The sequence below is a fragment of the Thyridium curvatum genome (assembly GCF_004353045.1).
Source record: "Thyridium curvatum strain D216 chromosome Unknown NODE_83_length_185371_cov_79.390814, whole genome shotgun sequence".
Classification (NCBI taxonomy): domain Eukaryota; kingdom Fungi; phylum Ascomycota; class Sordariomycetes; order Thyridiales; family Thyridiaceae; genus Thyridium; species Thyridium curvatum.
The window spans coordinates 41,333-67,653 of NW_022156838.1; the positions used below are offsets into that span (position 1 = coordinate 41,333).

The 26,321-nt window shown below is 54.9% G+C and overlaps 9 protein-coding genes across 9 annotated transcripts; 4 read left to right on the plus strand and 5 right to left on the minus strand.

Moving 5' to 3' along the window:
• Positions 1-19: 19 nt before the first annotated feature.
• E0L32_010366 (uncharacterized protein) lies at positions 20-2,024 on the minus strand (the record flags this gene model as incomplete). The annotated part of the gene is made up of 6 exons (XM_031132976.1): positions 20-208; positions 296-438; positions 492-813; positions 875-1,392; positions 1,452-1,644; positions 1,695-2,024. 6 exons carry the CDS (start codon positions 2,022-2,024, stop codon positions 20-22), a joined length of 1,695 nt encoding a protein of 564 aa, XP_030989622.1.
• Positions 2,025-2,569: 545 nt separating this feature from the next.
• On the minus strand, positions 2,570-5,167 carry E0L32_010367 (uncharacterized protein; the record flags this gene model as incomplete). Its single annotated transcript, XM_031132977.1, has 5 exons — positions 2,570-2,840; positions 2,895-3,514; positions 3,580-4,576; positions 4,636-4,864; positions 5,029-5,167. 5 exons carry the CDS (start codon positions 5,165-5,167, stop codon positions 2,570-2,572), a joined length of 2,256 nt encoding a protein of 751 aa, XP_030989623.1.
• Positions 5,168-5,449: 282 nt separating this feature from the next.
• On the minus strand, positions 5,450-7,759 carry E0L32_010368 (uncharacterized protein; the record flags this gene model as incomplete). Its single annotated transcript, XM_031132978.1, has 1 exon — positions 5,450-7,759. The coding sequence occupies one exon, from the start codon at positions 7,757-7,759 to the stop codon at positions 5,450-5,452; it is 2,310 nt and encodes a 769-aa protein (XP_030989624.1).
• A 1,349-nt stretch (positions 7,760-9,108) lies between these two features.
• Positions 9,109-10,773, plus strand: E0L32_010369 (uncharacterized protein; the record flags this gene model as incomplete). Its single annotated transcript, XM_031132979.1, has 1 exon — positions 9,109-10,773. The coding sequence occupies one exon, from the start codon at positions 9,109-9,111 to the stop codon at positions 10,771-10,773; it is 1,665 nt and encodes a 554-aa protein (XP_030989625.1).
• Positions 10,774-11,524: 751 nt separating this feature from the next.
• E0L32_010370 (uncharacterized protein) lies at positions 11,525-13,027 on the plus strand (the record flags this gene model as incomplete). Its single annotated transcript, XM_031132980.1, has 4 exons — positions 11,525-11,680; positions 11,749-12,079; positions 12,130-12,315; positions 12,387-13,027. 4 exons carry the CDS (start codon positions 11,525-11,527, stop codon positions 13,025-13,027), a joined length of 1,314 nt encoding a protein of 437 aa, XP_030989626.1.
• Positions 13,028-13,619: 592 nt separating this feature from the next.
• E0L32_010371 (uncharacterized protein) lies at positions 13,620-15,119 on the plus strand (the record flags this gene model as incomplete). The annotated part of the gene is made up of 1 exon (XM_031132981.1): positions 13,620-15,119. One exon carries the CDS (start codon positions 13,620-13,622, stop codon positions 15,117-15,119), a length of 1,500 nt encoding a protein of 499 aa, XP_030989627.1.
• A 449-nt stretch (positions 15,120-15,568) lies between these two features.
• On the minus strand, positions 15,569-17,148 carry E0L32_010372 (uncharacterized protein; the record flags this gene model as incomplete). Its single annotated transcript, XM_031132982.1, has 2 exons — positions 15,569-16,485; positions 16,572-17,148. The coding sequence occupies 2 exons, from the start codon at positions 17,146-17,148 to the stop codon at positions 15,569-15,571; spliced, it is 1,494 nt and encodes a 497-aa protein (XP_030989628.1).
• An 858-nt stretch (positions 17,149-18,006) lies between these two features.
• E0L32_010373 (uncharacterized protein) lies at positions 18,007-20,219 on the minus strand (the record flags this gene model as incomplete). Its single annotated transcript, XM_031132983.1, has 4 exons — positions 18,007-19,074; positions 19,157-19,307; positions 19,422-19,605; positions 20,075-20,219. 4 exons carry the CDS (start codon positions 20,217-20,219, stop codon positions 18,007-18,009), a joined length of 1,548 nt encoding a protein of 515 aa, XP_030989629.1.
• Positions 20,220-24,865: 4,646 nt separating this feature from the next.
• On the plus strand, positions 24,866-26,260 carry E0L32_010374 (uncharacterized protein; the record flags this gene model as incomplete). Its single annotated transcript, XM_031132986.1, has 1 exon — positions 24,866-26,260. One exon carries the CDS (start codon positions 24,866-24,868, stop codon positions 26,258-26,260), a length of 1,395 nt encoding a protein of 464 aa, XP_030989630.1.
• Between the last annotated feature and the right edge of the window lie 61 nt (positions 26,261-26,321).

The window sequence follows — 26,321 nt, forward strand, 5'->3', positions numbered from 1 at the left end:
GTCTGAGTGGACAATAAACTCAACTGCTCGTCTTTCGCAGGCCACGGGCGTTCGCGCAAAACGCCGCGCAGACAGCGATGAGGGCAAAGCATGTGGAGGCGGCAAACGAATACCGCAGCCCCTCGTAGTACACGAGTCGGGCTTTGAGTTGGACGTCTGGCGGTAGATGGCGTAGTGCTTCGACTGAGTGGCGGATGGACTCCACTACCTGTTTTCTGGTCAGTGTCGCCCTACGGGGTAATAGAACCATAGATGGGAATCTAGAATGGTGTAGATGGAAAATGAGAAGACATACCTTCATATTATCTGGGACATCGCTTAGAGCTTTCGGTAGCTGAACACTGAGTGTTGTCTGCACAATAGCCGATGTGATTGACACTCCCCAGACGGTGCCGAGTGACCTGATGAGATAGACTGTCGATGCACAAACGGCGTGATCTAGACAGGGTCAATCATCGACGCGCACAGGTAATGCTTGCAATTGGACGTACCGGCATGTTCAAACGTTGCCAGAGATGTGAAGAGAATCCCTGGGTATACGATTCCCTGACCCAGATTGGCGGGGAAGATGAACACAAAATACTTCCAAGCCGAGTCGGTGAACCCCAGAGAAGTCACGAGACCGTTACCGATGACCATTAAGCTGGCCCCCATGCGGACAAGCATTGTGAGCTTTCCGTATCGTGACATGACGATGCCGGCGATGAGCCCGCCGATGGGCGTCGCTAGTGAGGGTATTGCGAGGCGAGCACCGGCTTTTGTAGCTGAATCTAGTAGCACAACCTGGAAGAATAGCGGGAGCATGAACAGATACTATCACCTAGATATTAGCAACTATGCCGCTTTGACAGCGGTCATGGCTAGGATGACTCACCGCGTACGCCGACAGCCCTACGCAGACATTCGCTGTCTGTGTTGCAACCGGCAGTCTCCCTCTCAGTAGCCGGAGGGGAATCATTGGTCTGGCTGAAGTCGTTGCCTCTATCCAGAGGAACAACCCAAGCAACAAGACACTTCCTACGAGTGAGCTGATCACCCATGGGCTACTCCACGGCAACTGGTTGCCTCCGAGACTTAGACCGACAAGTTGGATCGAAATAGCCGTGACCAGAAGCAGAGCCCCTGCGAAGTCAACCTGCTGACACAATTTCTGAACGGTCGAGCCATGGTGTATTGTGTCGATTGGGTTCTTGACTACAAGATACCCGAGCAGCAATGCCATGGCAGAAATCGGTACCTGGAGGAGAAAGCACCACCGCCACCCGATTGAGTTGGCGATGAGACCTCCAAATGAGGCCCCGCAGATGGCACCAAATCCAAACATGCCATTCTGAAGGGCCTGGTACATCCCTCGCTTGTTGAACGGTATCATATCAGAGTTGACTATCGTAGCTGGTCATAGATTAGTTAGTTATGTGAAGGCTCGAAGTTCTTACGGTGTCAGCACCCACCCATTGTCATAAGACCACCACCCCCAAAGCCAGTAAGAGCGCGCATGCAGTTTAGGAAGACAACATTAGTTGCTATACCACACCCTAGACACCCCAGTGCAAAGGTCATGGTGGAGATGAAGAAGCAGATGCGCCGTCCAAAGATGTCTGATACGCGACCGTAGAGCGGTTGAAAGGCGGTGCTTGTAACAAGCTTATCGATCTGTTAGTTGAGGCAAACGTAACCGTCAATTGGCTCCTTACATATGAGGTAGTCAACCATGAAGCGGTGTTGGTGGCATCAAACTCTGAAGATATCACAGCATAGGTCGCCGCAGTGATAGTGCCGTCGAAACCGTAGAGAAAAACATTCGACATGATAGCTCCCTGAATCCAGAGAAATCTTTTCGGAGGTGTCCAGGATTCCTGCTGTCGCTGATTGTGATTCAGAAAAGGTTGTGCGTCGTCGCTCGAGAAGCTGGCTCTACCCTGAGTAACCATTCGAGCCTCATTGTCACTTGGTGAAGCGTCTCTGTTTTCATTTCTGGTTGTCCAAACCGTACTCTGCAAGAGGCAGATATCCAGTGAAGACATCTTATGCCAGTGATAGGGAAGGTGAGCTTGTCGGTGTACGAGTGAGTTGAGGAATACCTGACATCGAGCTTGTTCAACTGTGAAGCTTTGGTTGTGATACAACTCTTCTCCACAACACCTTTTTACTTCGTAAAGTAGGGCTTTGAGGTCAACAGTATGTTGTCAAGCCTGAAAAGTTGGCACAAGCGTTCAAATTTAGGGCTTCTTAGGAAAGTAGGCGGGGTATGGAATTTGGAGATCTGCATGCACCAGGTGGAGAATCCAATACTATGCGGTACAGACAACATTGATTGGTCACTATTCTCAGTTACGCAATTCCTCAATGGGGCCACAATCACGTAATGCTGCCTATACAATGCTCTGGATGATGACTCAACTAAGCTAACATATATGGTCAAGCATAGAGGCGGTTATAAGCCTTTCAAGGAAGACCAAGTCTGGATGCACAAAGTCGACGTGTTTGATGCTGGATTTGATGAAACTTCTGACGCTAGAACAGCTTACTAGCTTACCACCCTTGGCATTAAGGTACCTTCTAGCTGACACTAAGCCTCTAGGATCTCCCTGACCCTCGAGATATTCCTGCGCCTTAGACCGGGCGCTTCATGCTCGCCTACAACAGTATCCACATCGACACCGGTACGGGACGCGCCATTCAGTTTGCGATGTTTCGCCAGACGCCTATCCGACTCCTCCAACACAGCGCTAGGATCCAGTCCGCACTGCTCCAAGGCCTCTGCCCATATACCGCCGATATCGACCTCAAAGGCCACATCGGTAAGTGACATCGCGAAACACTTGTGACAACCACTACAACTATAAAGAAAAATGTGGTAAACGTCTGAGCCGGCTGAGATCAAGCTGACTAACAGCTTTACGCAAAGATCTCTGTCTGAAACACAGTTGGAATAATTATCCTCGGCCTCAGTATCATCGTCATTAAGCTCTCCACTATGTTGAGTCTGGCTATCTTTGATCTCGTCTTTGATATTGCTGTGAAGGACCAGCTTCAAGGCGAATAGAAAGGGATGATCTCCGCTAGGAGCAGGTTCATTCGGGTCCCCCCCTGTTTCGAGATATAAGTCTATGAGGCAAGTCGTTTGGCCCAGGTGGTCCAGTCCGGTCCAACAGAAAGGTCGCAATGTGTGCCCAGATTCGATAAGGCGGCGAGCAGATGACACTGCTGTATGCCATACCTCCTGGCACGATTGACGTCGAGCGTGCATCTTCAATAAATCGGCATAAAAGTTATTCCAGCCTAAAGACAGGTAAGAGTCCATATTGGTTTCATCGGTAATATTCGATGTGAAGTGTTTGAGGTGATCCAGGATATCCACGGCAGTGTCCGGCTCAGCCCGTAAAATGACAGGAGTGAGAATAGACGAGGCAGTGATAATGGTTATCTCGTCCTGCTCGGCTAGTTGTGCGCCGTAACCACTATCACGCAAAAGGTACTGGCATGTCATTGGCAGGTTCCAGGACAGTGAAAGCTTTAGCCACAAGTCTGTTAGTATTGGTATACTACGGCAAACATTTCACGAAATTATTAACATACCTGAAGTAAGTTGTAACCGAGTTCACTGACATCCCAAATTCCTAGGTAACCTGTTTCTATTAGCTGGCGAAACCTTGCTGGGTCATTCTTCTTCAATAAAACCTCTGAGTCATCAGACAATATGTTCATTATCGAGATGCTTGGACAGATGCTGAAGTAGCCATGATGATCCGGACCAGACGAGTAGAGTGCAGAGAGAGCCCGAGAGCAGAGTTGTGGTCGAGGAAGTATATCAGCCCGGAGCTGGAAGTATGTGCGCTGACCACCGATTCCGTATTTCGACAGGCGATATGTTTTCATCCTAATAGATAGCGTCCCGAATCTGCTAGAGATATAGTGCTCGATAGAAGATAAGCGGATTATCCTAGGCTGCAAGCAGGGTGGCCCATTTGCAGGAAGTGTCGAGCACATAGCCTCGACTACAGCTTCGCTTGGCGGGGTTGCTGAGCTGCGCACATCAACATGCAGACCCTCGGTACGATTTGCGGCTGACGGAGACCCTTCTGTTTCAAATACAAGTTTGGAAACAGCCTCGGAGGAGAACGCAGTCGCGACACGATCGATGTGTTCCCTAGCCCCGTCGATCTTCTCGAGAAGTGGTTCAAGCTGTTGCCTCAACTCAATCCGAATAGGACGCGCAAGTATATCAGGATCGTTGGCCTCGGCGTTCGCTTTGGCTACAAGCAGTCTCTGTGACGACAGAATGTCATTCTGTTGGGCCAGAATGACAGCTACCTGAGTTTGGACCTCCGAAATGCGCAAGCCACGCCTCCAACAAACTCCACTTGGCGATCTGCTGCCCCAACCATTCCGGGCTAAAATCTCACTGAGCGCCCGAATGGATGCAACAACATGTGTTTCATGTGAATGAAACTGAGCTAGAAGTTCATCGCGATTCTCGACGTTCTTCTCGAGGAGGCCATCTTGCTGACTGGACAGTAGTTGCATCTGACTTTGCAGGGAAACGATGTTGTGCTGAAGCCTCACTTCGTTGAGGCTGGCATAGTGTGAACAACCGCCATTAGACGAACGGAATAGTAGGAGATGGCTTCTTACCGCCCAGTAACCTCTAGAGCCAAAGTAGCCGCACTCTTGCGGCTGTCTAGCCTTTGAAGGACTTTTTCAGTATCCTTTGTTCGGAGAACGAATCTGGTGCGTTTTCGGAGAGATGTCGAGAATTTGGTCAAGTCGTAGGGGAGAAGCTCGTGAAGAGAAAGCATATCGTCGGCAAATTGCCTCGAGATTTCGATGATGGAACTATGAACTGGTAGATGCTGATATGGCCCTGTAGTCGAGAATCTACGTGATTCTTCTACATAGCGTTGGAGGCCTCTCATGAGACTGTTGACTTCTTGGAGTCCTGATGTCATCAGCTCACGGCCGTGGATACCAGTACAGAGGACATAGCAAGATAGCCGACAGCAGCAACACTGATCCTCGTAAACGTACTCTGATGTAGAAGTGCAGCATGCTCTTCCGAGTGCTTGAGGGCAGATACGAAGTTGCCGGCTCGGTACGAGTACTTGAGTGACATATCAAAGAGCTGGGCAGCGCTGGCCAAAGCGCCAATGACGGTAAGCGGCTCCATCATGCCGTGCAGAAATGATCATCTAGAGTTGCGCCGGGGATTTGTTCAAGTGCAAATGCAAGCTCTGCGTCCGGATGGAAGGTTTGAGGGGAAAATATATTTCAGGCAGCAATGAGGCTGTGCCATGCAGGGCAACGGGGTTGCACTCTTGACCGCGTGCGCACTGAGCCAATCAGAGGAAATAATGAACAATTGGCTCCAAGCCTGGCCTCCGGTGGCAAGCAACCAACTCTAGGATACAGGAGCAGCAATACAGTGATTCTTGAAGGCAACTTTCTATCTTCATGCCGACATCTCTAATCTCTCTCCCTCGAATATGACCACGGCCTTCTTACCGCTCTGTGACGCCCCCTTGATACTGACCGGCTTGACTATCCTTCCATTCCTCCAGCTGAATGAAACATTCCACCCATCGAGCACACGCACACCCGAGACCTGGCCATCAGCCCAGCCAGCCGGGCAGGCCGGAAGCAGCCTGATCTCCACCATACCATCCGCACCCTTCGACGACTGCACTAAGCATTCAAGGATGCCGGCGCAACCGCCAAAGTTGCCGTCGATTTGGAAAGGAGGGTGGTTGTCAAGCAGATTCGGCAGCGTCGAGTCTCTCAGCAGCAGGTCCATGTGCCGGCCGCAGCCCTCAGCATCACTCAGCCGAGCATGAAGATTCAGTAGCCAGGCTCTACTCCAGCCTGTATGTCCGCCGCCGTGCGCGGCCCTGCGAGCGAGAACCCTGCGAGCCGCTTCGTGGAGCTCGGGCGTGTTGAGGTCGTTGCCAGGGTAGAGGCCGAAGAGGTGCGAGACGTGTCGGTGGCCGGGTTCGTGCTCGCCGTAGTCTTTCAGTCCCCATTCTTGGATTAAGCCCTTGCTATTGAGTTTTACTGGCGGTAATCTGGCGATGGCTTCTCGTACTTGAGAGTTAAGACCAGCTATGTTGAGGATGTCGGTGCTCCAGAGATATAGCTCGAAGGCTGCGCGCACGATGCTAATGTCCATCGTCGAGCCCTCGCAAAAGATACCTAGTGTACCAGACTCGGAAATGAAGGTGTTTTCAGGACTGAGGGAAGGATTCGTGATAAGATAGTTTCCGCAGGCGGACGGTATAAGGAAGTCCAGCAAGAACTGTACGCAGCCCTCCAACACGGCGTGCAGTCGCCGATGGGTCTCGGCGTTGTACTCATACTGCAAGAGCTTCACCATGTCGATACACACCCACGCGCCGCCCAGCGGCCATAGGGTGGACGGCATCCATCTGTCCTGGGGGTCGGTGTCGGCCCAGATGTCGGTGTTGTGGTGCGCGCACCAGCCCCGGCAGTCGTACATCTCCCTGGCAGTGAGGGCTCCCCTCTCCGCCATCCGCTCCAGAAGGAAGACGACGGGCGTGGCACACTCAGACAGATTGCACGAACTGGCCGGCCAGTAGTTCATCTGCAGGTTGATGTTGATGGTGTATTTCGAGCCCCATGGCGGCGCAAAGGACGGGTTCCAGATGCCCTGCAGGTTGGCGGGGAGTGCCTTGGGAGAGTCACGGCTGCACGAGATGAGGAGGTAGCGGCCATAGTTGTGGAAGAGGGCGACGAGGCCAGGGTCGCGGTTCGAGTTAAGACGTTCATCTGTCGGGATCTGACAGGCATCGGGGGACAGTTGCAAGCTGACTCGGTCGAAGAGGGCTCTGTAGTCTTGTTCGTGTCTGGCAACTAATTCGGACCAGGGCCGACGTAGTGCAGCCTGGACGTCCGCCCGGGCTCTTACCTCGATATCTGTGTGCCGAAACGTAGTCTGGGAGCCAATCACAATGGTGCAGGCACCCGAGTTGACGACCAGACAGCTGCCAATGGCCCCGACAGAGCCCCCGTATGCAGCGTCGTCGCAGTGAGCACCGAGGGCAATACAGAGCCGATTGCTGTCTCGACCGCCTGGCGTGGCGTGCAGAATAATCTCCTGATTCTCCACGGCAATACTGTCCAGGAACTCGTTGGTCTCCCACTCAAACTCACTAGTTCGGTTTAACCGTATGAGAAAACGAATTCTCTGGCTGGCCTCGATGCGCAAGACCAGGACATCGTCTGGGAAACTTGCGATCATATGCCTCATGACACTGACCGGGCTAGACCCTCCAGGCGAGAACTGATAGGTAGTGGAGGCGACGGATCTCTGCAGATCCAGCTGTCTCCTGTAGTCCGTAACCTCCTTGCCAACCTCGCCATGCCCGAACTCGATCATGCAAGAACCGAGGGGCTCGTAGTGGCGCATACTAGCAGGGGTAGAGAAGAAGGCATTGCGACAGAGCTCTTCTGCCTCGGCATGCGTGCCATCGCGGATCAGCTGGCGCAGCAGCGGCAAATTCTTGAGGGCGTCGCGGGGCCTGCGCTCTTGGGGACCGCCATACCAGACGGAATCCTCATTGAGGCGAACGAGTTCGCTGCCAGTGCGACCATAGACCATGGCGCCGAGCCGGCCGTTGCCGACGGGCAGGGACTGAGCCCATTCTTTCGCCGGGTGGGTGTAGTGCAACTGAAGCCTGCAGGGGTCGTTCGCATCCGACGGATTCGGTTGAAATTGCGCGTCGGGTGCAAGGTGATGGCTAGCCATGTTTCAAACTGGCAAATGGCTTCTCTTGGCTCTGAATACACGTGCCGTACGCTTGCACATCCCGCCATCTTGCACTGAAATGGCCATGTTCTTGAACGATACCTTTGTAGTGCCAGGGATCATGGAGGGGAGGCTCTAGGAACGACGTCCCGACAAACCGGGGCTATCGAGGCGATGTGATGGGGAAGTGTGGGAGGGTCTCCACGGTCAGGGATCATCAGGTCAATCAGGGAATAGGCCAGCAGCTGGTTTGTCAGGTCAGTATCGAAGAATAGGCCGTAGTGAGGAACCTTGCTCGGATCCGGACTGAAATGTAGCGGTAAGAGAGGACCTTGCAGCCAATGCGGATGTGGCTTGGGTCTCATTTTTGGAATAGACTTAGTGCCAACACCAGACGAGCGATTTGGGCCCAGAGAAGACGCCATCCCATTCACCCGACGGTTTCGACGACTGTCATAGCCACTTCTAGTAAGGTGCGCTTAAGTTCGCTTCTGTGAGTTGCCCTACAAGCCCCGTTTAGAAGCCTGCCGGCTTGGTTTTTGGGGACGGCTGAGTGGGCGCCGTTGCCAAGGGCGTCCCTCTCGCCTTGTCACTATTTCCTGCCGCTGTGCCCTCGAGCGTTGGCGGTTTAGTTATTCCCGGAGGTGTTCAACAATCCAAGGCAGACTTCATAGAGAAATAGAACCATCAGACCGGGTCAATCCAGGGTATCGAAATGAACAAACAATGCGTGTTTCTGGAGAAGACACAGGTCGAAATCGTTTTCAAACACTTACCAATTGTCTACTGCGCCTTGCGCCGCAGTGTTGACTGGTAGAGCGAGCTGCGGGGAGACGAATGTGGAGATGGAATGCAACATCCGAGCAAACGCAGAGAGGGGAGTGGACTAGGTACACTCTTTTGACAGTTTTTCCAGCACCCACACGTCGTGTAGTTTCTCCACAGACCGGTCCTCGGGCTAATGATCATGCTCAGATATCTAGGGTGAAAATCCTTGTTCCCACGGGGATATTCCACTGCCCATGGGCTGATGGGCATTTGAGCTCACGGTATCTAGCTCAGAATTTCATGCCGGCACCCCAGCCGGAGAAGAGCACGTTCCAGATGTGCCAGACCCGGGGAGCAGAGCGGAGACGGATCTGGGGCCGACCAGTGGTCGCATGGGAAGACAACAGAAGTAGATAAATATCGCCTATGTTGCACCCTCCCAGCTCACGAAGATCCCTTCTTCTCCCCTCATCCTGTAATACTTCTCTCGTAGAGACCAGGAAGAAGTTTCAATCGGGCACACTTACTGCCTTGGGTTCCTATCCCCAAGAGCGTCCTTATCCTCCAAGACGCCAGCCAACATGGCTCCCCACGTGGAAGAACAGCAGCCCAAGGGCGTGAATGTCCACCATGACGATGTCGCCGAGGCCAGCAAGCTTGGCGTCGCCGTTGAAGAGGTTGTCGCCCACCGCATCTCCGAGGAAGACCTGATGCGGGTCTCTGCCGACTGCCTCAAGGTCATGTCCGGTGACTGGAGGATCTTCACCCCGGCCGGATGGCGTGTCTTCGGCCTGATGTTTGTCATGGCTGTGAACCAGGCCGGCTACGGCATCGACTGGGGTGTCATTGGTGGTCTCAACTCGATGAAGTTGTGGCACAGCTACTTCGGCTTCGGCAACACGGGTGCTATCCTGGGAACCATCAACGCCCTCATGCAGATCGGTCTCTTCTGCGGTGCTCCTTTCCTAGCCCTGAGCGATGTTATCGGTCGTCGCGGTATCAACTTCCTCGGAAACGCCATCACCATCGTCGCCGCTCTTCTTCAGGGCCTTGCTCCGAACCTGCCCTGCTTCATGATCGGCCGTTTCCTCCTCGGCGTCGGAGCCTCTCTCTGCTCTGCGCCCCAGTACATCGCCGAGGTCGCCCCTCTCCATCTCCGTGGTCGCATTGTCGGTATTTTCGGTGCCTTCTTCCACGTCGGCTCCATGTGCATGACCGGCCTTCTGATGGGTTTCACCAAGATCAACAACGACTGGCAGTGGCGCGCCCCGCTGCTGCTCGAGGGCTTCTTCCCCGTCATTCTCTGCACCCTCATCTACATCCTGTGCCCGGAATCGCCCCGTTACTACGTCATGAAGGGCAGGCAGGACAAGGCCCGCCGCGCCATCGCTCGCTACATGACCACCAACGACGACGAGAATGCCCCGATCGTGCCCCTCATGATCGCCCAGATCGAAGAGTCCCTCGAGACCAGCCGTGCTGGTGTTCTCGCCAGCTACGACTTCCGCCCCTTCTTCACCAGGGCCGCCGGCTACCGTACCATGCTCATCATCATCTACTCTTGCTTCCAGCAATGGAACGGTGGTGGTGTCATCGGCTACTACCTGTCCCCCGCCCTCGACACCGTCGGCATCCACGACAGTCTTGACCAGCTCGGTATCCAGCTCGGAGAGGTCGCCGTCTACTTCATCTTCACCTTTGTCGGCGCCTGGCTCATTGACAGAATGCGCCGTCGCACTCTCATCTTCTCCGGTCTCATTAGTTTCGTCCTCTGCCAGACGGCCGCCACGATTACCTCGTGGCAGTACAGCCTGCACAAGAGCAAGGCGACCGCTGTTCTGACTGTCGTCTGGTTCTACATCTACCAGGTCTGCAGTGCCTCCCTGATTGCCACGATGCACAACCTGTACCCTGTCGAGCTCCTCTCCCTTACCCTTCGTTCCAAGGGTATGGGTCTGTACAACATGATCCAGGGTGCTGCCGGTGTCGTCAATACATACGGTATCTCGGTTGGCATTGGAAAGATCGGGTACAAGATCTGGGTCGTCTACATTGTCTACAACACCATCCAGCTAATTATCTCCTACTTCGTCTTCCCCGAGACCAGCAAGCTCTCGCTCGAGGAGATTGATACCATCTTCGAGACTCCTGGTGTCCACCCTGTCAAGATGAGTCTGAAGATTGAGCAGGCTAGAAAGGAGCGCCTTGCGATTGAGAGGGAAGAGGCGAATGCCGTGCAGGCCTAAGTGGGAACAAACAAGACATGGCACGACACTGTCAGTCCTCTCCTCCAGCAACCACCAGAACGTAAAGCGCTCTCGTGTGGAGTGTGGATTGTTGGATCAAAGATAGTCTAACAGCTATCAATGCCATCGGCTCTGCCATAAACTGTGTCTTGTTTGAAATCATCTTTGCTATTGGAGCGGTGAAAATGCGTGAAGACTGGCAGGCGGTAGACTCGATGCTCTTCTCTTGAGGCGCTGTAGTTGAAGTCTGTCTGAAGCAGCTGTACTTGCACTGATCGCTTGACATCAATATTCAGCCGAGTCTGTTCAAGGCACAAAGCCTAGCTCCTGTGCTGGCGCAGGTCCAACCAGCCAAAGAGCATCACTCTAGGAGGTCCGATGTTGTCCATATGCCATTGTCTACAACAAACAGTCAGTCATCCAATAAGAGATCATTGCGCAACTTGAATGTTCTCTTTCATTTTATCAACAGCAGTGCAAATCCTATCCACCTTTGTTGTTACAGGGCTTATGCAAAGGCAAAGCCTTTGGGAGGAGCGGGGTTCAATACGCTAATGCACGTTCTTATCTATGCATACACAATTTTATCCGCCTATCTGTGTGCGGAGGGATAGTTGTGCATAGAGTTTAGCCGCTGCCTAGAACACAACCACAGCTGTTCTGGGCATTTGGCATACCACCAGACAAAGACAAGCATACCAATCCCGGTTACATTCAGACCTCGCTTACCACACCCCAAAGATCATCAAATATGGACAAAGACATTCAATACCTGCTGTCTCTCCAAGCAGTGAGAAACAACTCGCGGATAGTCCTCGCCGCCGCCCAGCGCGGGGAACTTCTCCACTTCGACTACGATGCCTCGCGCATGAACGACGTCGCCGACTTTGTGACCGATGTCATCAGGGTACGCTCTGGACTCCGTTTCCTTCAGAGCACCTAAACACAACAGCCGCTGACAGCTAGCTGCCATAGCGCGATTACGGGCCCGACAAGTTCGACCAGATCCCGCCTCACGGCCGCTGGCAGCACTTCGAGGCGGGCGGGGTCCCCCGCATCCAGAACCTCTTGGAGCGCTGGCAGGCCGAAGGCTGCCACGACGCGACCGAGCAGACGAAACGGCTGATTGACCTCTTTCTCGTCTCCGTTCTTCTCGACGCCGGCGCCGGAAACGTGTGGGCAGTTAAGGAACCTATCGCCGGTGGCGCTTCGTACGGGCGCAGCGAAGGCACGGGAATCGCCTCACTTTATCTGTTTCTACCGGGCGAGCTGAGTTCCGACAAGTCAAAGAAAGATACCGTGGATGGTAAGTGCACACAGGTTGCCCCATGAAGTGTATCTTCGAGTAGCTCATAGTCCGTCTGCCAGGCAAGGGACTGGTTGACCTGACCGAAGCGACCTTCAACAAATACTTCCAGATCACGCCGGATAACCAGATGCCTGGTGTGTCCACGCGCGTACAGCTTCTCAACAGGGTGGGAGCATCTCTACTCAATCTTTCGGAGATATTCGGTCCTACAGGCCGCCCTGGAAACATAGTTGGTATGTGTTCAATGTTAACCCGCGAGGTTCGAGCCTTAGATGTGTGGACGGCAGGCTGACCACCCTTGCAGACTACCTCATCAAGTCCAAGTCAGACTCTGGAACACTAGACTACGAGCTCCTGTGGAACAGCCTCCAGAAGCTTCTCATTCCATGCTGGCCCAGCAACCGCACTCGAGTCCACGGCCAGCCGATCGGTGATGCCTGGCCACTCAAGATCCTCGATCTCGAGGCGACCAAAAGCAACAACGTGCGGCCCGAGACCACAATAGCGCCATTCCACAAGCTAACGCAATGGCTGGCATACTCCCTCATGGTACCATTCACCAGACTGCTCGACTGCAAGTGGGTGAACGGAGAGCTAGGCACAGGTCTCCCAGAGTACCGCAACGGCGGCCTGTTTGTGGATATCCCGGTGCTTCGTCTGAAGCCTCAGGTTCTAGAAGAGGGGAAGAAGGCCTCGGGGCAAGAGCTTCCGGAGTTCCAGGACACCTCAGATGTGATTGTCGAGTGGCGAGCCATGACTGTTGCGCTGTTGGACGAACTGCACCACCTCATAGCCGCCAAGTTCGCCGCGGAAGGTGTCCAACTCACCATGGCCCAGATGCTCGAAGCGGGGTCTTGGAAGTCTGGACGGGAGTTGGCGGCCAAGTATCGGCCCAACACCAAGTCGAGCCCCATCCTAATTGCCGGTGACGGGACGCTATTCTGAAGAAACCTACAAGCTTTGGTTTCAGATACTGTAAAGTGGAGAGCCAGGATAGAATAGTGAACTCACAGCCTTTCTGGGTCATCCCGAATGTTAAGTCCTCTTTTGAAAACGTTGTAGACAGGTAACAACTGGGCTGAAAACAGTCCTTTGTTCGCCATAGCGCAATAGCTACCTAGCCATATCTCAGTAGTGAGTCTGAAACCTGTCTGGACGAGCGACGAATGAAGCCCCACATCTAATGTTATTCACTTTCACTGACGTAACAGCATGCTGGAGTTGCTACTTCAAAAGCAGTGAATTGAAACAACACTACTAGTCCTGTTCACATTTAAGTGTGAGTTGCGCCGAAACTTGCCCCTTGTGTATTCAATCAACCGCTGTCGACTACTTCGTTTCAGACTGGACCTTATAAAAGGGCTTCCATTCTCTCTCTCACTTTTGAAACTCAAAGGAAATATCACACCAGGACATACAAATTCCAGATCCACTCGGACACCCACAACTCAGCATACGGCACGGCCAACCCGTCGGTACATGTCAATTTTTATCTCTCAATATTACACGCTGGAAGACAAAGAAACATATCGACACCATGACTCCAACACCAGCTATGAGAGGCGTACCAGTTCTGAAAGACATAGATCATATAGGTCTGCCTGCACGCGGGACTCAGCGCAACTTCTGGCAGCCCGAGCAGGGCTTCGACCACAGCGACCACGGTATGCTTCAAGAAGACATCAAGGTCCTTCACGATGCTGCCGTAAAATTCATGTGGAAGCCAGACCGTCCATACTCTTCCCTCACCGGAGCGGAACTGCAGTTCCTGAAGCTGGCATTCGCAGAGGCCACCTGGAAGTTCCGAAAGGAATTCCACGGCATACGGAGGCCCCAACAGGAGATCGCGGCCTGGGGAAAGATAGCGACCGAGACGGGTTGGCTCCGGCACGTCCCCGTCAACGTGATCAAAGATTACTTCTTCGCCCTGACGACAGGTCGGTCAAGGTATCTGCGGAGCAACCCCGGGCCTCCGGTAGGCGATACCCCGCTGCACATCGACACCATCGACAAAGTCATAGAGTGGATGGAAGAATACGCGCCGCACCTTGCGCACTCCAGGCGCATCTCTACCTGGGAGGAGCTCGCGGATCATGAGCCCGGTGAGATCGCCAGGGTCCCTGAAGTGCCGAACACGGCGCGCTCGAACGTGACCATGGCCAGCGGCTGCGCGACTCCGGTGGAGATAATTGTGAAGGAGAGCCCGGAGTCGCACAGCGCGGTCCCGGCGAAGCCGATTCTCTGTCAGGCCAAAGACGAGGAGGCAAAGAAGAAAGACGGAGAGGCAAAGAAGAAAGACGAGGAGGCAAAGAAGAAATACGAGGAGGCAAAGAAGAAAGCTTACCGCAAGAGGTATCGCAATGCCAATCCCTTCTTGCCCAAGAAGCCTCGACCCCTTACGTCCGCCACGACGCGGACCCCGGCGACCCCTATGACTGGACCTGGGAGTACCCCCAAGCCCGGTGTGCCGACGTATGCTCAGATAACCAGCGCTGCCGAGACAAGCGCGAGGCAGACGGCCGACGACCTGAGGCGGGAGCTGGACGCCGACGACGACGACGCGCCGGCCAGGACGGGAAGTTCCATATTGTGGTCGCGCCGGTCAGGAAAGCTCTCCCCACTGTCCATGCCCCACTCGACTGCGAGATCCGACGTGACGTACAGGTGCGAGCCGTACAGGGGACCGGTGAAGCTGCGCAGCGCGGGCCAGGACGAAGCCGAGTGGAAGGCGGAGTACCTGGAGAACCTGCGCCGGCGGCGCAAGATGAGGACCGTGCAGACGCACCACATCTTTGAGATCGCCTCTGAGCCCAGTCCCTTTGGACACTACGGCAAAGAGGTGGAGAGGAGGATCCTGGAGAGGGACCCTACCAAGACCAGCGTCAGCATGGTAGAGGTCGCTGACGAGATTGAGAGGCAGAAGAAGCGGAAGCTGGAGGAGGAAAAGGCGGGACCGGAAATACAGAAGGAGCGGATGCTGGAGGAAGAGCCGCAGAGGAAGAGGCGCAAGAGTGTTCACTTTGAACATAAAGAATAGCGTCTAAGGAGGATAGACACTCTACCACTCTTTGTTTGAGGTTGGTGTACGATTGTTCAATGGTTCAGGTAGAGCGACAACAGCGCCGTTGTACGGGCAGACAAAGACATTCATTGTTAGATTAGAGCTACCTTGCATTTTCTCCCTTGTCCTTTGATTTGCCACATGGCATAGAAGTCCCAGCGACAAGCATCGCAAAGCACGACCATTCGTTTCTCGTCCATGAAAGTAAAAAGTTGAAACCTCTAAAAACGCCTCCGAGCAGATTTGAAGCCAGCTGGCCATGATGCCAGAAAATAGAAGACCATGGTCTGAAATCATATGAATGTCACTCTCCCCTGCAGCTGGAAATTGAATCACGTAGCCCTTAAGTCCTCCGTCTCAAATTCTCATCCTCCCCCTCTGCTTCCCAACCCGAAGTCGACACGCTCAGAAGAGGTCGATCGCGCTCAGGGAGTACACAGATCAACGGGAGGCTGGGCCGACGGAGAACGCAGATCGATGGGAGTCGACACCGAGCCCCGGCGCTCGCCCTCTTCATCTTCATCTTCCTCGTCATCCGCGGCTCCATCCCCGGAATGGGGCCTGCCGCGCTTCGTACCCGCGCCCTGGGCAGCAGCGGCGGCAACGCCGCGAGAGCGAGCTGCCTTGCCGCGGGGTGCGGCGCGAGGCTTCTTGCCGTCCTTGGCTGCTGCGGCACCACCGGCGGCGGCGGGAGCCTTGCCGCGCGAGGGGTTGGACGGGCCGGCGGCAGCAGCGTCGTCGTCGTCGGCGGCGGCGGGAGGGGGTGCTGACTTGGCAGGGGCGCGGGAACGGGCACGGCGGGGTGGCTTGGCCGCGGGCGGGTTGGCAGGGCCGTCCTCCTTGGCGGCGCGCTTCTTCGAGTTGCTGCCGGGACCGTCGCCTGGAGGTGCGATTTGCCGAGCTGCAGCATTCTCCGAATCGTCGTCTTGGGCAGCACTCTTGGGGTTCTTTCCAGCGGGAGGAGTGGCCTTGGGTCGGCCTCGCTGAGCAGCAGGTTTGCCCTGTCCGCCAGCCTGAGCACCAGACTTGGTGGGCTTTCCACCCGGAGCAGCAACCTTGGCCGGTTGGTTCTTGTCCTTATTCTGCTTGTCGTCAGGTCCAGCCTTCTCGGCGTTGTTTCCGCCAGCAGGGTCCTTGGCTGGTCCAGCGCTGCGGTCGGCACTCTCCTCCTGCTCGCCATCCTGGGCGACAACAACGCTGGCCTCGCCAGCAACAGGAGCACCCTGTTCGTTCCTCCTCGGAGACTCGGCGCTGGCGGCGCTGTTCGCCGGAAAAGGAGCAAGGGGGGCAAACGCAGGGGGAGGACCCGCGACCGGCTGTGGGAAAGTCGGTATCGGTTCAGCTGATAACAACAATAACCAATGGTCAGCATGATTGTGTGTCACATACGCCATGTCCTTCCAAAGAGAGAGGGCTGGGTTCACATACCAAGCAGGCTGTTGCGGAGGTTGACCACGCCCACCGGGGTGAGTCCATGGTACCAGATCAGCAGACGACCCGTGAGGAACGCGGCGGCCATGGGGCCCAAGGTCGCGTTGCGCCGCTCCCGGCGGTGCTGCCGGACCAGCGTGTGCAGCCACATGACCTGCCTGTCCGTGTAGAGCGGGCGCACCTCGGGGATGGGGGGGTGCGCCTCGAAGAGCAGCGAGTTGGACTGGAGGCCCGCGTTCATCGTGGTGGAGGGCAGGCCGTCGGCCTCGCCGAGCTGGGCCGTGGCGGCGGTGATCAGGCTCTCGTAGATGGCCTCGTAGGTGGGCGCGACGTGGTTCCAGGGGCTGCAGCGGTGGAAGCGCGTGAGGCGGTGGCGGAACTCCTCGATGCCCCAGATCTCCTGCATGTCGCAGGCCATGAATACGTCGATGTCGTTGACGACGGCGGCCGAGTCGGACTCGATGAGCCGGCGGACGGCGTCCTGCTTGTTCCTGCAGAACTCGACGACCTCGACGTCGGTCTCGGCGAGGCTGCGGACGCAGCCGGGGCACTTGGTGAAGAGGATGAGGCACATCTTGGCGTGCGTGTCTCTCAGAGTCGTGAGGCTCAAAGAACTACGTGAGGATGGATGGGTAGGGGGAGATATTGATGGGAAGAGGCTAGCTAGGGGCGAGAGGGCGTGCGGTCGAAGTGAGGGAAGAAAGGGGCGATCGCGATACCCGGAGATATTCGCAACGAGCAGGATATGATGATGGCGCCCTTCCGTATCAAGGAGAGACTCGAAAGATCAGCAGATCACGATTCCGGAATGGATACGGTAGATGTCTTGATACGAGGAAACCAACTGGATGGAGGAAGGTTAGGCTCGAAGAAAAGGGAAAAAAAAGAAGAGATCGTGGGATGGGACGGGTTGGCTGGGACGGAAAAGCGGAGTATCGTCCAGTCAGTTGGACTGAAGGCATCTTGGAAAGCTTCAGGTGGCGGCGGCACGGACCACAAAATCGCGTGTCACCGACTTGTCAATTTTGCAGATAGGCCGTGATGCTTCCAAGTCTGGAAGGGACATGAAGCTGGGGAGTTGTCGGCTGGATGGCTGGAGCACCGACCCCCTCCTCCCTCCTGCTGAAAGCGCAGAGCCGAAATGGACTATGATTGTGACTGCAAACACATTCAGATATTGGACTTGACCTGGGATAGACCAAGTGAGAAGAAGTCTGCATCTGCATATGAAGATCAGGTCTTTGGAAAACTTGCTTTCATTCATAAGTGCATACATATATAGCTATAGATATGACTGCCCAGAATAACGCCGTAAATGCCAGCTTGTTCCCTCCAAATATCTCCACAAGATCAATGCCACACACATCGTCTTTGTTTGCGTCAAGTCATCACACCTGGATTTGTTTTCCAGAAAGGGCAATCAAGACCTTTTTTACTCGTCCCTCCTGTTGGTCTGCAGGTCCATCTCCTCGGGCTTGACCATCTTGGTCTTCTTGAAGATCTTCCACCAAAAGATGTTGAGGAGATAGACGGGAATGCCGATGTAGGCGGTGATGAACTTGTCGACCTTGAAGGTGGGGATGAAGGCGGCGAAGCCGTTGAACAGGATGACGAGGATGGTGATGGGCAGGGCGATATAGGCGCTCCAGGGCAGCAGGAAGTTGCGGTAGGGCAGCGTCGAGCGCTTGATGCCCTGGGCCTTCATGCCGCGCTGCATGCAGATGTAGCTGACCAGCACGCTGACCCAGTTGAGCGCGCCGAAGACGGTGACGAGCGAGACGAAGTAGCCGAAGACGGTGTCGGAGCCCTTGGTGGCGTTCATGAAGCCGAGGACGATGAAGATCGAGGACAGCACGACGGCGGGGATGGGCACGCCGCGCTTGTTGGTGCGGTGGAAGAGCTGCGGGGCCTGGCGGTCCTTGGCGAGGGCCCAGACGGAGCGCGAGGCGAGGTAGATGTCCGAGTTGGCGGCCGAGACGGTGAAGACGAGCAGCAGGCCGTTGACGGCGTCGGCGAGGCGCGCGATGCCGGCGTTCTTGGCGGCGATGACAAAGGGCGAGGCGGCGCCGCTGGCTTTGGACGAGGCGGCGACCTTGAGGTCCGGGTCGTTGTAGGGGACGGCCATGCCGAGCACGATGACGCCGCCGAGGTAGAAGAGGACGATGCGGAGCAGGGTCTGGTTGACGGCGCGGGGCACGTTCTTGCGCGGGTTGGGCGTCTCGCCAAAGGCGACGCCGACGAGCTCGGTGCCGAGGTAGGCAAAGGTGGCCTGGACGACCGAGGCCCAGAAGCCGAGGAACTTGGCGAGGGAGGGCTGCTCGGGCAGCAGGTAGGGGGCGAACGCGCCGGGGTCCTTCCAGTACCAGAAGCCGGTGCGGTGGTGGTTGGGGCCGCCGCCGAGGGCGACGATGAAGCAGATGAGGATCAGCATGGCGATGACGAGGGCCTTGACCAGGGACATCCAGAACTCGGCCTCGCCAAAGAAGCTGACGTGGATGAGCTGTATGGGAGGGGAGGTGGAATGTTAGCGTTTGTTCTGGCAGGAGGGAGGGGGCAGGCAGGCAGAAGAAAGGTTGACATACGTTGAGCGCTACGATGGCTACGCCAAAGACCACAATCCACACGGACACGTTGATGTCAGGTCTCCAAAACTGTAGGATGATACCGCTAGCAGTCAGGTTGTTGGGAAGTACGATGACGTATTTGAAGAAGTAATTCCAGCCGGTTGCGAATCTGTGATCCAGTGAGAGTCAGCATGAGTCTCATCCTCATCACGGCGCTGGCACGCTCGGCGCTCCATAACCAGATCGAATCATGCCTTGAGCAGGACAGGGCGTGAGGGCTTACCCCATGGCAGGATCGACAAAACGTGACGCATATCCGGAGAAAGCCTTCTTGTGCGGCAGCCAGGCGCCCATCTCGCCGAGAGCGACCATGACGACGTAGACGACATATCCCATGAGCAAGTAGGCGAGCAGCAGCGACGCCGGACCGCCGTTCCTCAGGGCACCGCCGGTTCCGAGAATGAGACCTGTTTGGTAGCCATTTCCGTCAGTCTACCGAGCTTTCTTTCGCCTCGCGATGATCCCCTGTAATTTCTCCGGTTCCGTTCATCTGCACCGAAAGGAATCGCCGTCGCGATGGGAGAGGCGCATGTGCGTGCGGTTCAAATGTTTACGTACCTGTACCAATAGCGCCGGCAATTGCCATCTGTGGGACGCCCCGTTAGCGCACGAAAGCTTATTATTGCGAACCAAGGCTTGGGAAATCCTGCTTCTGCTCAGAAGGGGTTGGTGCAGCGCGACTGGACTGGCTGGTGTCTGCGATTGTGTGGGTGCGCTTGTACGGGTGGCGCTGTCGCCAAGGCGGCGCTTCTGCGGGGCAAAGACAGAGACAGGGACAGAGACGGGGAACTTGCCATATCTGGGAGGTGAAGAGGCCAGGTCAGCGAGACATGATCCCTCGTAATCCCATTGAGGGTCTTGTGGTTGGAGACTTACTCAGCTGGCGCGGCTTCATCTCGCGATGGAGATCATCGTGGGCCTCGTCGATGACACCGGTGTCGAGCTCGTCGGCGGCACGAGGGTCGTCGGTGGTCCTCATATCAACCTGCTTCTCATCGCCCTTGCCGAAGAGTCGTGCCATGGCTGCGGTATTGGCGGGGCGAAGAGGCTCGGAAGCTTCTTCTCCTTGTTCTTTTGCGTGGCTGTATCTCTTCTCGGTCGGGAATAGGCGGCGGGAGACCGTGCGGGTGCGAGCTAGCCGGCGGGTAGGGGAGGAGGACGTGGGAAGAAGTGGAAGAACTCGCGATATGTTGGAGGATGGTCGAGGGCGCAGGGAAACGCAGGCCCTTTAATACTTGAACTTGGACATCCGGTCGATGGAGCCTGGTGCTACCATGGGCTCGCGTGCTGGTGCATGTCCATCCCAACCCATGCCGTCCCAGCTGTCAGCATCCCAAGGGACCGTGACATTTGCCTGCCTTGCGTGGTGTGTACATTGCTCTTGGGCTGGAAACGAGATATGGGAGGGCAGATCACTGATAGGGCGGATTCCCGGAGTGGGTTTAGGGCGCAGAGGTGTTGGTCTTGGCAGTCGCCGGTGTCTGTACAAGTACAAGAAGAGGGAGAGGGAGAGATAAGTGATCGCGCCATATCGTGTTTGCTGCGTGGTTCTGGGTTCTGGGTCGTGTTCAGTCCGGGGATGTCCAATCTCTGGGTGGAACCAGAGGTCTGGCAAAGCATGCGTCTGGTCTGCATGTGCTGGGGTGTGGCAGTGGGTGGACAAGGCGGGCAGGGATGCCATCTTCCGAGCTCCGTCTTGTGTCTTTGTTCCAGTCCCAAATCCCAAATTTGCTGACCGAGGTGCTGGCAGACTCGAGGGGCACAGATGCGGATATTGGCTGCCAACAACAGCATGAGGCCAGCCTTGGCAGAGTGCTACCTCAACAAGCTGACCTCTTCCGTTGCGATTGTGAGGAGGCCTCGGTTCCCAAAACCGTCTAGGTCCCTTTTGCCGTTGCTTGCCGTTGCCGCCACAGTTGCATGTCTCTTTTGCTCTGCTTCTTTTTTTTTCGTTTGTGTGCATGATCTGAGGGCTGGTCCAGCCGAGACCAATCATCGTGTCTTGCCACTCGATTTTATTGAGACACACAGCGCGGGCTGGATATCAGCTTGTGAGGCGGAGCCATTCTCATGAGCGAGTGAGCGCATGCGTGACCGTTTTTGTTGTCTCTGACTGAGAAGGAAGCTTGCGCGGAGTGCATCCCTTGAGGCGCCGCAAGGCTAGAACCTTTTGGTACACCGATCCAGGTGTGGATACCGAGCCCGGCTGTATCTCAAACCCCAGGCTGCTAGCCCTAGAGGCTTGGGGCATTTAGAGGACGGCACTCAGCGATTAGCGTCAGCTATGACCACTGTGGGAGCCCTGGAGCAGATGGATCGTGCTGACGGCGCTAGAAAATAGCCTCCACAATACCTAGGTAGGTAGATACCAATTTCAGTACAGCACACCTCGTACCTTGGATGTCTGCATTTTCTGAGCTTGAACGCAGAGCAACAAATGCGCAAACTCATTTGGCTCATGTATGTATCCGCGGGCTTGGCTCTTTACCCAGAACTGGTTACAATACATCAGAGGGGAAGAGATACAAAACAGATGAACCGTAGGGCACTGGTGGTGGATCAAACAGGGTTGTCACTTTCTACAGACACAAAGGATTCAATGAAGATAGACAGTGATAGTGGGATACATAGCAACCGTTATCTTGCAACCCCGGGAATATGCGCAAGAAAGACTTGTGTTCATGGTAGTGCACTATGGCGCAATTCACAATGTTGCACGTATCGCGTTCAGAGTGAAAAACAAAGAGGAAAAGAGTGAAGACACACTCCACACACACCCATGGTGCATGCAGAGGCCTAGATTGCGCCCTTCCCGCCGCGTGCTGTTGGTGCGACAGGCTTGCAATTCTGTCGACAATGCGACCCTGGTCTCGCCGTTGGTCTGATCTGGGGAAGAATCGAACAAGCTGCCAAGGCGCCAGGGCCGGGTCTTGACGCATGCTTCAGGAAGGTCGCGTTGATCCGCTGGCGCGGCTGACGACATCCCACGATGGCCAGCCAGTAGCAGTCGGCCGCCCGTATCCTTTGCCAAGCCGCCTATCAGCGATCCTGTAGTGGCTGTCTCGGTGTGTGCGAAACGGCCTGGTCTGCCCCATTCTCGACACACAATCAAATTTACTTGTCTGGAGTACACACACGCGGGAGCACAGCAGACGATAAACAAGTCGTTCATCTACCTAGCGTGGATAGCTTTACTGCTTGCATTCTAGAAGCTGCAGAGACCCAGAGCCGATGATCTTACGTTTGTTTTGACTTTGGACGCCCCGTCACGCGGCACTCCCCGTTGAGGCTCAAATTTGTGACCAATGCCCAATTGAACATTCCATACCACACCATGGCTGGTTTTTCATTAAACGAATTGCCGCCGTACAAGCAAGTAGGAGGCATGATCGCGATGTGGCTAGAGTGCCTGTGGAATCCATTATCTAATTTGAAGGTCCCCTGACGAGAAAGATTCGGGAAGCCCCTCCTCTCCCCCGGATTCTCATCTTTGGAATGATCAAATATGTTCACCGAGTGATACCCCGTTACCACTTGTCTCCAGATCTGGGGGCGGAGCCCCATAGACATGGTCTCAGAAAGAAGCTTGGGCAGAAATCATGGAACGACTATCCTCTCCGCTCCTTTCTCGGCGGTCGCGATTCAAGCGATATTGATCTGACATACATTGGAAGGAAGATTAAGAAGCGAATCGGCTAGAGAATCTTCTTTCTCATTTGTCAGACGTACATATGGTCCAATGGGACAGGAGAAGAGGAGGTCTGGCTCCAGAGTCGAATTGAAGTCATGCAGGCGTAATTCGCTCTTCGGAGATGACCCAAGAGGAATTCACACAAACTCAGGACGATGTCGAGAATCAGGAGAGTAGTACACTGGCATGGTTTTTGACATCGGGTCTGCATTTGTTGGGCTCACAAAGCTGGATTGTGATGTCTTGTTTCTAGGGGCACATAGCTGGGGTCGCCCGCTCATTGACATGATGAAATTTGCTCCACTCGGGTAAGATCATGATCATACGGAATGCCTTTTCAGAGTGGCGCTGCGAGTCTGAGAGCTCACCGGGTGAATAGTGTCGACAGACTCCGACGGGGTTTCCAGGAGTTTCAACTGTGTCACTAGTCGATGCTAGACGCCGGATGTCAAAGAGACGACTTGTATCGTGGCATGCATCGCTGGGGACCAGGCTCGGTCAGCCAGAAGCTGTCTAGCCTCTGGGGCAAGGCAAGCCTGCCCCGTCTCGATGGCTTTCGACCATTGACTTCACATCCCGACCTGGTGTAAATTAAGACCGCCACGGTTACAATTACTTTGCTTCTTTGTAGTGTTGTGGCTTCTCTGATTCAATTCGGATGAAGGGTGTTATTTTACCATCTCGAATGAGTCTGAACTGCAAATTGCGTTATCCGGCAAGGAAATTGATAATCCTTTCACTCAGACCGATTGTTTCCTGGAAGTTCTTGGCATTCCCAATCCGCAACCTGCTACCTCCAATTTACTGACCGTTCACGAACTCTGACAAGACTAACTTCGAATCTGCTGCTATCCTATACGTTGACCGGCGGGAGGTATGGCCTATGATCCTCCCAGTTTCAACAATGAATGCGGAAAATGATGAGACTCATTGGTAAACCGTTCCCAGAAAGCTACCCTAACAGAGCCTCTCATACATACCAGTCGCAGTCGTGGTCGACGCATATCCTAGCCTCGCAACGACATTTGAAGATATACCATGTCGCTCACCTGAGCCACTGTTCAACTCAAGCATCAAGCATAAAGCACGTCTATGTTCCCAGGAGGACCCCTCACGAGCCAAGCCCGTTGATTCTATAAAGAGAGGCCCTACGTCAAAAATCACTGTGAGCAGTGTCTTCGTACCTATGTGGATGATACTATTTCACCACATTTCGACATGCCCTCGTCGTTTTCAGCTGAATAGAAAGACTGCAGGACCTCTGTCCATTCAACACTTGGAAAAGCAGTACCAACAAGCATGTTACCCTCGGAGGCAACTAAAAGAATCGAGAAGCCTCATAATTACCTCGGGATGTACTGAATTTTGCCTCATAGTTGATTGGATAGCGACGGGAGAGCTTGTCTGTTCACAAAATCCGCCAGGCTGAGCCCATGTATTGATTACTCCGCATCTTGCTCAGTGCAAGGTGTAAGCGAGTCCATCTAGGCTATGCATCCCTGCCTATCACACCGCCTCTCAAGCAATGCACCCCGGCCGTCCAACTGGTCCAGCTGACTTGAAAAGTTATCATCGTCAGCTGGTCTCTTACCCTTCTTTTACCTAATGGCTTTTCCTCTCTTCTCAGAAATTCTCGTGGGTTACCCGCAATCATATCTGGGGTAATGTCAACCCGGAATGTTCCGGGGGCTGGCCGTGGGTCTCGTTAGGTACCTAGGTAGGTAAAGAGGCTTTTGGTGATTAGCGTCCTTGGCTTCCGGAGCTAACAACTGACGCAGTTACTCATCCATCCATTGCCGTACTTGATAGACGTGTGCCTTGACTCATGAATATGCCCTCTTGTGTTCATGATTCAGCAAACACATCAAATTGAAGAGTGCAGAGCTTAGCGATCCAAGCCTCGTCTCGCTGTGGCTCTGCATTAATCTCGCACTCTGCATTCATCTCGAAGACACACGTCATTTTCGCGCCGCGCAATGGAGTCTCCGATCCCGGACTACCTCAACCGCGTGCTGGAGGCCACGCGCCCGTTAGAGTCGGGCCAGCCTGCCGGCTACATCGAGACTCTGGCCAAAGCCGACACGTCCAAGCTTGCAGTGGCGCTCGCGATGGTAGACGGCACCATCTACTCGGCAGGCGATGACCAAGTCGAGTTCTCGATACAGTCCATCTCAAAGGCATTCGTCTACGCACTGGCCATTGACGACGCGGGCTTGGACAAGGTCTTGGAGAAGATCGGCGTTGAGCCGTCGGGGGGAGCGTACAACGGCATACCCGTGTCTGTGGACAGGTCCACCAGCCGGCCGATGAACCCGATGATCAATGCGGGTGCCATAGCTGCGCACGCCCTCGTCGTGGGACCCAACGCTACGGTGGAGGAGAGGACTGACCGCATTCTCAAGGCTCTGTCAAGGTTGGCAGGGCGCCAGTTGCACGTCGACGAGACTGTGTATGAGGATGAGCTCAAGGACTCCGGCCGGAACATGGGAATCGCATACATCCTCAAGGCAGCTGGGTTCATCGAATGCGACCCGCAGGATGCCGTCAAGGGCTACATTCGCCAGTGTGCTATCAACGTCAACGTCCGTGATCTGGCCATGATGGCAGCGACGCTGTGCAATGGCGGCAAGCAGCCCATCTCGGGCGATCAGATTTTCCCGCAACAAAGTGTCCGTCAGGTGCTCTCGGTCATGACAACCTGTGGCATGTACGATGCCGCCGGGACCTGGGTCGCAAACGTCGGTATACCGGCGAAGAGTGGCGTTGCCGGTGGTATCATTGGCGCCCTTCCTGGCCAGTTAGGCATCGCAGCATTCTCCCCGAAGCTCGACAAGAAAGGGAACAGTGTACGTGGCGTCGCAATATGCGAGAAGATGTCGCGGGACATGGGCTTGCATATGATGGACGCGAGCCAGATATCCAGGTCCACCGTGCGAGTATCAGTGGCAATCATCGAGGCAGGAGGCGGGAAGGGCAAGCCTGTGGAGAAGCGAAAAGTAATCATCTTCAGCTTGAAGGGTGCTGTCCGCTTCACGGGTCTGGAACGACTCAGTCGTACCATAGCTCACGAGCTGAGCCCGCCCACACCCGAGCATCCCGACGCTGGAAAACACAGGGATGCCTACGCTGTTGTCATCTCCCTCCGTGAGGTCTACTCGCTCAACAAGATTGCACGACAGATTCTCCACGATGATATCCAGAGGCTTTTGATCGAAGGCAGGAGGGTCATCGTGATCGACCCAACAACTGCATTGCGTATGGAGACTGTCAAAGATGAGAACTCTTTCCACATCGTTTCTTACGAGGCCGAGGCACGGGATTTTATCGGAGGAAGTGGATGCAAGTTGAACCCCAGTTCGGATCTCTGGTAGACTTATTGCTGTATAGAGAGACATAGTACCCAGGGGCCTACCTACGTTAGAGGTGGCTAAT